We start from the raw sequence: 13341 nt of genomic DNA, 5'->3' as shown, positions 1-13341 counted from the left end.
GATTTCCTTAGAATGGCAGCCAACCTTAAAGACCCCTAATGATTTCCTTTCCTGTATTCCTTAGCTACAGTCCCCTTATTCCAGCACGAGGCTGCACACCATTAAATAAAAACCTGGAAATATCCCAGCCCTTGGCATTCTTTGGACACAAGAAGAGTAGATTTAGGGCCAGATTAGGATCTGGGTTCTGGCTTTGGGAGAACTCCATTAGGATCGTTCTGGATTTGATTAGATTTATTTTGAGGCCACAATTCCTGTTTTTGAAGGCTCGGATCTGAAACCAGAAGTGAAGTTCTGGTACACAGCTGTCAAGAGAGAAACTGCTGACCTGCTCTGTCCTCACTTGACTCTATTCCCACCTTCTTGGCCTTTATTGAACATTTTCCTTTAAAAAGCTCTTTATTTATTAGGGGCTCTTTGTGAGGCTGGATGGTTAATGAAGTAAACTGCCACAGAGGGGGAAGGCTGCAGGCACACACTCACTACTGACTCAACTCCAAGATGCAATTTGCATCAACTGATCATCATTTTATTCTCTTTCTAAATCAAAAATAGAATCTATTAATAAACAGAACCACAATGGGTAATAAATTGACAGATGGTTTTATACTTGACTTTGGGGAAAAATTACCATGAAAATAGCAGATGACAGTGGCATTTTAGTGACTTAAATGGAAGGGAGGACTCAGGGAATCAGCTACAATAGCTACAGAGAGCTTCCAATAAAGGCAAGCCATCCTCTGCCAAGATCACAGCATCGTGTGGGCAGCTCACAGACAGATCCAGCAGCTGAATGTCACTAAATGTCAAGTTGTTGTTTACAGACTGGAGACCAAACTGACACACTGAGCACCTCGAGTGAGCACAGTGGATTTAATCCACTGAATGTGCGGAAGTGACAGGAGAATTGGGCTCCAAATGCATTTCAAAACCTTTTTGTTTAAGGCTTTTGTCTTATACTAGAAGACTCAAGCTCTGTTCCAGAACTCTTTCTCTTCTGTAGATAGAAGGCAGAAGTTCTTCCCTGGGAGGGTGCTGAGGCGCTGGCCCAGGGTGCCCAGAGAAGCTGTGGCTGCCCCATCCCTGGCAGTGTTCAAGGCCAGGTTGGACACAGGGGCTTGGAGCAAGCTGCTCTAGTGGAAGGTGTCCCTGCCCGTGGCAGGGGTTGGAGCTGGAGGAGCTTTAAGGTCCCTTCCAACCCAAACCATGATTTGATTCTGTGATTCTCTTGGAAGAAAACCTTCTCTACTGGCAGTGAGGAAAATGAAGGTGAAAAAGGTTAGAAGGTGAGTTTTACCTTTTTCTTGAGCCATTTCCTGCAGGCAGAAGTAAATGACTCTTGCACCCAGACTGAAGCCAATCAGTGTGACAGGTCGCTTGCCCTACGAAAAAAAGGGAAGAAATGCCATCAAATACTATTCTATACCCAGAAAGAGACACTGGCCAGGTGATCCCCAAGACCCTGATCCACAAAACACACTTTGATATTTGATATCTTTTCGCTATTCAAAAAGTCAATTGAAAGAATCTAATGATCACAAGTTACAATAAAGTAGATGCTTCAAACAGAAACAAACCAGAAGCTGTCATTGGCTTGAGGTTTCCAAATGAAACCTAATTCAAGGATCAAAGTCTTCCTAGAAATGTTTCAATGAACAGAAAAAGGTGTAACACAAAAATATTGACTGCTTCTAGATTTGACTGAGTGACAGCAGCACTGTGTGGTTGTTCTACAAATGATGTGGGGTAAGCTAATGAGATTTTCTGTGAGATCTAAGGGAGTCTAAGCTCAACAAGAACATAAAATGCTCTTCGTGTTAAGGAGGGAGTAGGTGTGCAATGGACTCTTTAGCCATCATGCTATCTAGTTTGAGATGCTCCCAACATTGGAATGTGTGTTTTCACAATAGAGGATGCTTAAAAGGCAGAAACAAAAGCCCGCAAGCAAATCAAAGGGCTCATATGAAATCAAGTTTATTGCCTTTCCTTGTATTTATCAGGGTGCATTTTTAACACTCTTTACTCTCTTTCCCTTTTCACCTATCTTTACTTTCTGTTCTCAGGTTTCCACTAGGTGTGCTGGCCAGGCTGTTTGGTGAGCTGGTCAAGCCTCTTGTCAATTATGACCTGGATCTCCTCTTCTTCAATTAGAAAAGCTTAGGTTAAATGGTACAAATCTCTGATTTACTTGGGATCTCCTATTTTCCCCAATGAACCAGATTCATGCAGCATTTTTTTCATATTATTATTAGGGTTTTTGTCTCTGGAAAGATATCACTTGAGAGTTAAGGAGCATGACTCTAAAACTTAACCTCCACAGGCCATATCCCTTCCAGCCATTATTCCTGGATCATTTCTAACCAGTTACCTGCTGTCGACTGAGCAGGATATGTGCTAGGTGCTTGCCTACTTCAGCAGAGCGATGGAGACACACTCCCCAGGGGTTGTCAATGACACTGGCAACAGTCAAGAGCGAGGTTGGCCAAGTCAAAGCTGTCACAATACCTGCCACACACAAAGCAAACAGCACAGCAGAGTCACAAATCGGGGCTGCTCTTGGGAAACATCAAAAGCAAGACAGGTCACTGAAGTTGAAAGCTAAACCTGGGAACTTGTCATTTCCAGTTTCTTCTTTCTCAAGAGCTGATTTAAGCAATGTTTTGCTAGATGGAAGATAAGAAAGAAGCTGATGTTCTGATATGGAGACAAACAGACACTGTGCATGAATGTAACCTGCATGTCTGAAAGCTTTATGTAAAGCAGTAAAACCCAGTGTAACAACAGAGAGAAATAAACACAGTCACACGTCAAGGAAGGTGTTTCCAGCTGTCATTTTGAAGGAATGAGACAATGACACAGAGGCACAGCAGGACAGGAAAGCAAATCTAAACTATAGGTGTGGCTGAGGATCTCAGCTACTCCTTTAAACAGACACCAACACTGAAACTGCACAAGAGCCACTCGAACGGATCTGATGTGATTTAGGTCCTTACCTGACAAGACAGTAAATTTTAGGGCTTCTTGAGCCATCATGTTCACAAAACCATTCAGCAGGGTATCCAAGGCATTGCCAAGCTCCATCAAGTACTTGGATTCCCAGGCCAGACAATACTGCTCACTCGACTGCAACATGCTGCTCCATGGTGCTGTGAAGCTCCCTGAGGAAGGTTGCAAAGATAGAATCTATAGTCAGAGAAAGCACAACAGCGGCTTACTCATGGAAGTCATGCCTGAAGCCATGGCTACAAGAGGTCACCCTGGCTGGATGAGCCCAACAGAGAATTAGAAAAGAACCTGGAATGCACTGATCTACTGTGAAAATCAGGAATCATATTTAAAAATAAAGATTTAGACTCTGTATTTGCACTGGTTTTGGTCTCTGTAAGTAACTGTGTAGCTTTAGCTGCCTTGGCAAAGAGGCTTCAGCATCGACAGGCTCAGAATTCATGACCCATTCAATTGATTCAGAGACTGCAAAGACAGATGGACATTAACACTAATTATGTCAGGTATTAAGGACATTCCTCCTATCATTAGCCATCAGGCTGAGTCCTGCAGCTCCACCTTCTAATGTAGGCCAAAGGAAGGCCTGTCTTGAGAAAGATGAGTGCTGAATGGCTGCGTGGACTGAGCTCAATGGGACCAGAGGCATGGAAAACACATAAGATCTTGTCAAAATCCACTGCAGAGCAATTTCCTAGCACTTGAGTGAGGTGGGCAAAGACTGCAGCAATGATCCTGTCTGAAAACAAGCACATCCAGCCTGCAGTCAGTTTTACTTTGCCATTCAGCTGCTTCAGTCGAGTTGTTTTCCCTCCAGGTGTTAACCCCTTCCCATACTGCTCCTTCTCCAAAGGGTGCAGGGCAGAGAGCCCCACGTCAGATCATACCACAATATACTCTCAGCTCTGTGAACATCCAGAGAGGCAGCTTCTGAGAGCTCAAAACTCACAAGGCAGTGAATTCCCTAAAAATCCCATCCTGTTTTAAGGAGTCATGGGAGTGTGTAAATAGACAGATACAGCTGTAAGGAGGAAAAGGGATGACAATCCTAATTTTGCTTTTGAAAACATTATAGCAGATTGCTAGTTATGGAAGAAGAATGTGTGTCATTTGTAACTCCCTTTTAAGGGCAAACAGACACAAAAGGGGTCCTGAAGGGACACACTTGTCTTTGTAACAGTGCCTGGGAACCCTCCAACCCTGAGGATCTGGACCCCTGGCAAGCAGACAATGAGAGAAACCAAAGCAGAGCACTGCAAAGTGAAAATAACCTTAATCTGACAGCAAGCTGCAACCTAACAAGGGGGAGGACAGAGACATCTTTCTGCATTAATGATACCCAGTGTTAATTATGAGGCTTTGGAAGAAACTGGCAGCTGTTCAGTCAGGTTCTGAACCTATCAGACAGTTGGCATATTTTATGTGACAAGCTGTATTGGCAAACAAAACACTACAGACCTTTGAAGGTTGCTGCCTGGAAGTTTTGAGTGTTGTGTTTAACAGGGTATCCTTCACAGAACTTTCTTGCCAACAAAGCTCATTAGGTGGCAGACACAGGAGAAAGATACTCTTTTCTGTTAATTACTGGAGGAGAAACATAAGGTCTCCAAGCTAGGTGAGACACTTTGTACTAGTGCTGGAAATGATCCACCCCAAACAGACCGTTCCTAGCTAAACCATATAGCATTTATCAACAGAAACAATCCTGCTCTGACTAGCACTCCTATTATCACTACCAATTTAGTGTCCTCTCTCTTTCCTCTGCTTTGACTGCGACTGCAGACTGGGTTACAAAGTCTCATGTTGAGAGGGGATCTGTTTTAGTCGCCAGGCCATGCAAGTATGGGGAAGCCATGGCTATGAGAGCACAAACACTGCCTGGAGTGGGATCCAGACATGGCTCTCAGGCTTCACTTGGTTTCCTCATCTTATTCTTACCATATTTGCCAGGGCACAGCCATCCAGTAATTGCTATGGTGATGTGAAGCTGCTTTCCTTCAGTAAGTGGGAGGAATTCAAACTCTTCTATGGCTCCCACACGCTTCTTCATCTTGTACCCTACAAACAGCAAGGCAGAAACACAAATTGAGAAATCACACAGCAAGGACAGACTCTGCTAACAGTAGATGTTCAGAGTAACTTGGGATAGGGTTGTTTTTCCCTTTCCAAAACCCTCAGCTAGTCCATGCATTACTTAGAACTTGGTATGGAGCCAGCCTGATCCTTCTGAGCTTGTGCAATCTGAAGCAACCAGCAGAAGGCTTTTTTGCTGCAGACCAGACATCAGATGTAGGAGCTGCTGCTTTCCATGGCAGCATCTTTCTAACCTATAGCAGCAAGCTTTCATTTCCTTCATTTCCCATCCCTGGCAGTGTTCAAGGCCAGGTTGGAGAGGGCTTGGAGCAATCTGGTTTAGTGAAAGGTTGCCCACGGCAGGGGTTTGGAATTGGATGAGCTTAAGGTCCTTTCCAACCTAAAATATTCTATGATCTTGTGCCTCAGTAGCTGAGAAATGTGTGGTCACCCTCTTACCAGTAAGGCCAGCTCCAGCTGCTCCAAAAAGTGATGCCATGACAGCAATTCCAGCAGTTGAACCTAAAGCAGCTGCTCCAGCACTTCCTATGACTGTAGCAGCTCCTGCAGCAACCAGGGGGGCAGCAAGACCCCCTGTCAAGCCTGAAGATGCAACAAGTAACATCACTAGATTATTATGACTTCTAAAATCAGGCAGTCGACTCCCCGTGCTGTGTGAGTGCTCCTAATGCTACTGAAGGAGTACAGATGATGGTCTTTTTGGCGTCACTGACAAAGGGGCTTTCTGAGTCCTTCCCCAGGCCCTGAGTCTCTGCACAGATTCTCTGAATGACTTCAGCAGAAATGAAAGTCAGAGTGTGAGGTAGCCTGGGGTGAGATGTGCCCTGTTTGCTTAGGAAATATTGATCTAGTCTCACACTGTTTTGAGTTGAGAGTTGAAGATCTGATCCACTTATAACACACAGGATAAGAGTGAAAAGGGAGAAAACATGTTTTAAGGGTGACAACCTCAGTGTAATACTTCCCCCAGCCAGTGAAGCTACGCTGGAATAACTTTCCCAGCTAATTCTTTCCTTTTTAGAGTTGTGTGGATGAAACTTCTTTTGGATTTGGGGTTTCTCCTGTTGCTGTGGGGGTTTTTGTTGTTGGTTGGATGATTAGGGTGGGTGTTTTGCGATCTGAAGCAACATACTGTCTTCAGTTTGGCAAAGGAAAGCAGTGAATGTTTTAAAACTAGAGCATGGGCTCAAAGTTGTGATGGTTTCTGCTGCTGGATGTGTAACTCAGTCATAGCCTCCCCCCTCTGCCCCTAGTGCTGTGCATGCAGTTCAGGCCTGCAGGTCTCCAAAGCGCCTGGGGCAGCCTCACCAATCACTGTTCCGCCTCCAACGGTTGCCAGACCGATGAGCAGGTACCTCTTCAACTTCTTCCTTCTTTCCTTCTTTTTTCTTGCTGCTTCTGCAGTTCTGGATGGGGATTAGAATCACAAACACTGATGGAAAAGCCTGACGGATTACAGTGCTGCATCAGAGCCTGCTTTTATTCTCCTCAGTGTAATCTCCCAACTGGGAACAATAAAAAGTAACATGCAGGTGTGGACTGTGACAACACACTCAGATTCATGAGCATGGACATAAACCCACAGATGTACACTGAAAGGATTTAATTGCTGACAAAAGCCAACAGATGTTACTTACTTGGAAAACCCTTCCTAATAGGAATGAAGCTTGTAAGAAATAAGAAACAAAAAGTCAAAGCCATTTTAATAACTATATACTGCCTATGTGTCATAAACTAACACAAGAAAGTGAAGTGGGAACAGGGAAAAGTGTTTGGAACAAAAGGGAATAGGGGGAATTTGGACTAACAAACACTGAATTGAACTATTTCCCAGCAACAGAGTGTATATTGAGCTGCTTTCGAATTGCACATCACAATGTAATAATAGAATAGGTATTAAACAGTCATTAGTTCCTTTGTCTGTGTGCATTTAAGCTACATTTAACAGGCTTATCAGGAATAGGTAAATCAACCTAAAAGGAGCAAATATCACTTATTAGGTACTACTTTTGGCTTCTCTCCACTGTCTTTCATTTCTCTTTTACCAGAAATGCTTCCCCCTTCAAAGGAAAGTGCAAGAAACAGAGTATATTGGAATAAGTTGTTTACAGAGGAAGGTTCTTTCCAGCCTGCTTACGCAGAGGTTAATCTGAGCCTCGAAACACGAGAATTTAGCTTGCTTCCAAACTTGGATATTTTCCCTCGTAATCCTAGCCTAATTGTGGATTTCCATTACCCATATAATTGCCTAATCCTTCCTGGAACCCCCTAAGCACACTGTAATTTTGATAAAGACAATTTGAGATGAGTCCCAAACAATATACAGCTTTGTACAACACAGCAGGAGGAGAATGAAGCACAGTGGGTGAAATCCCTGCGTCGCTGAAGTCAGCGGCAGAACTCCCACTGACTTGCATGGCACCGAGGCTTTGTCTCCACAGAGATGTTCCAAAAAAGCCTCCATCATGTATTACCTTCTGCAGCTGCAGACATTAACTGTCTGCAGAGAACAACACTGCAGCCTGCAGTGGGCGCTTCTGCAGTTTCTAAGTATAACTAAGTTCACTTGCTACACCCCCATGGTCAAAGGGGAGTTTGGATGTGCCCTGGTTTGTGCATGCAGTCCCTCATCAGAAGGCTGGCTTTGGAAGAAACCATTCCTGGTGTTCTTCAAACAAGTGCTGCAGTCTAATACCTAAGTTGGCAATATCCAGCAATTTCTGTTCTGCAGAGTGGTTCATCAGCTTTTATAGTCAATATGCTGTTGCTCCAGAGAGCTGAAATACACCTTTATTTCCAATAATGAGCAATTTGTGTTATTATAAAGATAGCTTGCAGCTAAATCCTGCCTGAAGATGCAGTAAGTAAAACTACTGTCATGACAAGTTTTACCTTCCATTGCTTTCCTTCTGTAGCTGTTAGCAACTGCTTTTGCTTCCCTAATAGCTTCTGCATTACAATTATCCCTTGATTGCTGCTTTTCATCCACTGTGGTAATTAACTGCCTCTTCTCATACTTCTCTGCCCTCAGTGATCTTGGTGGTGCAGGCTCTTGCCTGAACCACAAATTACATTCAGAGAGACTTTATGGGTGGAATTTCAGGTCATTTTCCAGTGATGAAAAGTGGCATAAGAACACATGAGTGAGCCACTGATGTCCTGTTTTCCAGTTTCTTGCAGAACCCTGTAACAAGGAGAGGCACACACCTGCAAGTCAGGACAGGCTTGGTGCTGATAATACGGATTTAAGTGTCTGGAGCATTGTTCTACAGAGGACTGTACATTTAGCCTTGCAGGTTCTGGGCCACAGTCCAACACATCCTCAGCAGCAAAGGCAGGAGGACAAATACCAGTAAGAAACACCTATGCAGAAGCTGCCAAAACCCTGTTTGGTTGTTACTGTTACAAAACCTCTTCTAGTGGCTGGTCAACGCTGGAAGCATCCTAAGCAGGTATCAATGTACTCCCTGCCTCCAAAAGGTCTCTGAGATCAAAGCGCTGACAGGTTCATGTTCTGCTTGCCTTCCCCATTGACTCCTAATTTTAAAACAAGCAAAGGGTTATTGATTTCCCACAGATCTCTGCCTTGTTTCAGCACTGCAGAAATGGACTCTCACTATAAAGACATTTTTTTCCTTTTATATCATAGGTATTTACTTCCATGGCTGCAATTTGGGCAAAGAACAAGAGTGAAATCCATAGTTTTCACCATACACAAAACCCACTGGAGCTAGCTGCAGTGTTTGAAAGCCATGTTTGTAAATATGCAGCATAATTCACCAGCTTCTCTTGTCGCTATCAGACACACTGCTATATCTTTCAGTGCTACAGCATCCACAGTCCAGTCAATACAGAATTACCACCCTCAGTATTGGGGTTTTGCTGTGCTAAAAGCCCAGGACTGAGTTTGTTTCCACAAGCCACAGCAAAACAGTCCCCATTAATAGCAACCCTTGCTCCTGCATGCTAGATGGTGTCCCGTTTAGCAGTCCATGATCTCCGAGATTATTCTGACTTTCCCTTTTTACAGTGTGCTATAAAGTTAACCTTTATTTAAATAAAGCTCTAACTAAAAGATCCCCATCACATGCTTGGACTCCACGGTAATATCTGAGCTGTACTGTGTCAGGGACATTGATTAAAGCCTTTATTAGCACACAGGTTAATCTCATAGCCCGTCTGCTGAGCTGACAGGCAAAAATAGTCAATGACCCCTTGGAAAGTCCACTATTGACGTATTTACTGCCTCACGCTAAACCTTTGTACAATTCCTGCCTGATGAGTGGAATGTAAAAAGACTACATTTCTTACAGATACCAACAACTTTTTGGCTGTTTCACATCTAAGAAGTGGTGATCTAGAGAATAGATCTATTAATAACACAGAATTAAGAGTCAGATCTGCAAGTATCTAAAGTTGCAGGCTATTGCCCCCAGATACCATTAGGAATTGGACAACTGTCTTTAAACAGACACAGAGGACAGATCCATAGGAAATAAGCAGCTGAGGATCTAACCCTGACATTTATAGGAACTTCATTCTGCAAGAGGCAGTTCTAGCTGAAGATACTGGGACAAGAGATGAGATACAAGACTCTACAGCCTAGGAGAGGCAACTGGAACAAGGATGTGAGGTAGTTCAATGTGCAGTGGCCCTTACCAGCTTGCAAAGTTGGGTCTCAGCTCAGATTTTAAGACAGCTGAGCCTTCCTGCTCCTCAGTGCAGCTCAAGTGCTGTGAGGGCTCTGCAACCCTAATCAAGCCACAAATCATTACACTAACGGGCACGAGGGGAATGATCAGAGACTGGACTTAGGCACAAGAGATTACTGCTGAGCTTTCAAGCAAGACTCCATAGTCAACTCAAATGTTCTTACTCTGACTCTTCCTCTTTTTGTTCCTTCAGGCTTTCAAGCAGAGATTCCTCCAGGACTTCCAGCTCCTCCAAGGGGATTCTAAGCAGCCAGGTGATGTGGCAGATCAACACCCTGGCTCGAGCATCGTAGTGCCCTGAAAGAGAGGGAAGAGCAGGAAATCAATCAGCCTTCATCAACCAGATTAGACAGCAAGTATCTCACTCAGCTGTGCTAGAGGATCATGTCATATACAAGCATAGCTCCTTCCCTTGGGCCCTCTTCTTCTTCCGTGTCTTTGAACACAACTCCTATTATCTAGAGAAGAGAGTGATAAATGGGAAATCCTCTGCCCTGCAAACCTCCTCCTGCAAACAATCATGGCACCAGGTAATTGCCTCTATGGCAGAAAGAGGATCTCAAATCCTTCTGTCTTTATCCTCTGTGACAGAGGCCTTTTGGCTCTGGATAGGCTGCATCTTCCTTCTCAACAGAGAAATGCTTCAGCAAGGCTAGGAGTAGCAAATATATGTATGTGTAACATGACACAGTACACCTCAACTATGCACCAATGCAAGATATTATATGCTTAAAATGCACCTTTAAAATCTTTATATTTAATTCATCTTGCTGGCAGTAGGAGTTTAAAGCTACCCACAAGCTCACCCAGCAGCATCACTGCATACCTTGCTGCAGGAGATGCTGGAGTGGACAGTGCACTCAGACAACATGTGACAGGAGCAATGATTACTCCTGTGCTTATAAGCAGGTGCTCTTAAAGAAAAGACATTTTCAATGTAATAGATGTTAAATGATTTGTGCAACTCTTGCTTTCTGAATTTGTTTCAGTAGCACCTGCTGCTTCCCAGTGGGAGGCTTTTGACAAAGTTCTTGCTGCACTCTGGGATGAAAAATGCAATTGCTTGTCTAGGGTGTCTGGAAGATACCAGCAAGAACCAACTACAAAAACGGTTTCTGATACCCGCTGCACGTAGATCAAATATGGCATTGGGCAATTGATTAAGTATCTGTGTTTATTACCATCATTACCAAGATACCAAACTACCCTGGTAGGCTTTAATGACACTACTTTAAAGATTTGTGCTTGGTTGAGAAATAAGGATAAGGATTTATCTTCACTTCATCCCTGATATGTGTCACATCTTGCAAGCCCAAGCATGTGTTCCTTCCTTCTTGCTTCCTGTCTGCTAATCCACAACCTAGCTTTTTACTCAGCCAGCTTGGCAGCAAATCAGCCAGGCTTGAAAATATATTTCTTTTCAATTCCAGCTTAGCAAAATAAGTAGTTTTGCAATAACTGCCTTGTTGATTTTCCATGAAAAATAAAGCAAGCACAAAAATGGTACTTAGTTCTGCAGTGACACAGGCTAATGAGCACCCAGTGAGTTCATTCCTGTGAGAACATGTGAAAACAGCGATTTAAACCCTGCAAGTGGTGATATAAACCAGGCTACTTTTAGAAATGAACCGTTTGTTCAGTAGGCAGTCTCCATTTCATGAAGTTTATCAGACTAATCCATGGTACGACTGGAAAGCAGAAAATTGTTTTATGTGTAATGTCATAGATGACTAAAATCACATTTATTTATAACGGGTTCCACAGGACACTCAGGAATTTATTCCCTGAATAGTTTTTGGTTTTCTTTTTAGGCAAAAAGTGATGTGCAGAAAATCTGCTGGCATTTTCCTCCCAGCTTTCCTGTCTTCCTAAAGAAAGAGGTCACCTGCTTGCCTGGAAACACTGGAGAAACCCCATCCCACTCTGGGTATTTCAGTTCAGAACTTCTCTGCCACCACATTTGTATACCAGTACATGGCATGTGAAGGTAAGGAGATAAACAATTCCATTTTTAACAGGTATGATTAATGATTTGTAATAAAGGAGCTGCTTTTCCTGAGGTGGATGCAGGGACAGAGTGTGCTGCTTTTGCCAGAAGGGAAGCTAAGATTAAACAGGATGGTACCTTGAGCTCTTTGAGCATTTTTAAGTACCAAATGTAAACTCATCAACATTATTTTCACAAAGACCAAATGCAAAGTGAACTTACCATCTCTGAGAGAGAAGGACAGAAGGTCCTAAAAGGCAAAAAAGAATATTTAAGTTAAAAGTGATGATATATGAGTGGAGGTATCAAAGCAGAGGCATGAAAATCCATTGGACTATGATTCAATTACTGCAGGATCACAGCTAATCAATATGGGAAGGCAGCAAGCTGCAGTTCAGCGAGGCAACACTGAGCAAAGCCAGGCACTTCTAGTACAAAATTCTCCATATGCAGGTACAAATGGCTGGAGAGAAGTAGATAATACTTGGCATATGCTGAGGCATCCCATAATTTTTGTTATTAGTGATCCTGTTTCAATTGAAAGCACTGTGACTACACTGGACATGGTCATATATTGTCACATATACTCCTATTCTCAGTGAGGAACAGGTCTGAATGGACCAGTGGCCCCTATTTTCTTTGGCATTCTGAGAATTCATAGCTCTAGGCAGTAAGTCTGAACTGGCATGAAGTTCTGTTGGATGAAATGCTCCAAAATAGAAAACTCAGAATTTATGACCATCTGTTAAGGCTGAGGGACTTGACTTCTGTGCTGGCTCTTAACCATAAAAAGAATTTGAAAAACAAATCAATCTAATAGATGGTTTCTATGGAAAAAGCCATGAAAAAGAGGGCAGTGGTTTTACTACTGTGTTCTCTTTTATTGTCCCTGGACAAATGTGAAGTTCTTTCTGTAGCTACAACACTAAGCACTTGCTCAGTCTAGCTGCTTCCCTCTCCTACACACAAAAAAGGCAGAGCTGAATTTTACACGGAATCCTTCAGCCCTTTGGGAACACAAAAAAATGCAGCCAAAGATGTAGGAGGCTGCCAGGGAATTTATGGTTATTGGTCCCAGAAGCTCCTGAGGAAAATTTGTTTTGTAAAAATGTCTCTAATCTTTTCCCTGCTGCATGAGAAGTGCAGAAGGGAAAACAAACCATCCTTAATCAACTCCTGCTACATGAGGGGCAACTGGAGATACTATCCAGGCAAAAGGAGGTGTCTGGGCTCCAACTATCATTTTAACATGAGAAGAGTCTGCTACTTCATAAAGGCAAAGAGAGCTCTGGCATTTTGGGGAAACCAAAGGATTAGGGCAGCTGAGCTCCCACCTATGCATGCTTTTTCACCAGGTATAGCCCTAAAACCTTCACTTCACTGCTGCCTAATGTTTTCACACACCCGTCCTCTACTGCTGAGTATCTGTTCCCATCCACAGAGAAGACTTCTATTGCTTGCCTGTCCTGTAACCTAATGGGATAGGATTTCCAGAAGGTAACCTAATGGGATAAGGGTTTCCAGAAGGTATCTGCTGGGCTGGGC

The 13341-nt window shown here is 43.3% G+C and overlaps 1 protein-coding gene across 3 annotated transcripts in view; it reads right to left on the bottom strand.

Moving 5' to 3' along the window:
- TMCO4 (transmembrane and coiled-coil domains 4) overlaps positions 1-13341 on the bottom strand; it is a 30974-nt gene that overhangs the window by 11972 nt on the left and 5661 nt on the right. For all 3 annotated transcript variants that reach the window (XM_057408085.1, XM_057408084.1, XM_057408083.1), the window contains 8 exons: positions 12019-12046; positions 9974-10106; positions 6406-6503; positions 5536-5679; positions 4942-5061; positions 2994-3158; positions 2369-2505; positions 1298-1382 (listed from right to left, as the gene is read on the bottom strand). In XM_057408085.1, the coding sequence (XP_057264068.1) occupies positions 1298-1382; positions 2369-2505; positions 2994-3158; positions 4942-5061; positions 5536-5679; positions 6406-6503; positions 9974-10106; positions 12019-12046 (910 nt within the window). The remainder of the gene's footprint in view (positions 1-1297; positions 1383-2368; positions 2506-2993; positions 3159-4941; positions 5062-5535; positions 5680-6405; positions 6504-9973; positions 10107-12018; positions 12047-13341) is intronic.

This window comes from Pezoporus wallicus, unplaced genomic scaffold, assembly GCF_028554395.1.
Source record: "Pezoporus wallicus isolate ANWC-B61680 ecotype Strahan unplaced genomic scaffold, APGP_CSIRO_Pwel_v1 contig_13381, whole genome shotgun sequence".
In the NCBI taxonomy this organism is placed as follows: Eukaryota; Metazoa; Chordata; class Aves; order Psittaciformes; family Psittacidae; genus Pezoporus; species Pezoporus wallicus.
This window is presented reverse-complemented; position numbering and strand designations above follow the sequence as displayed.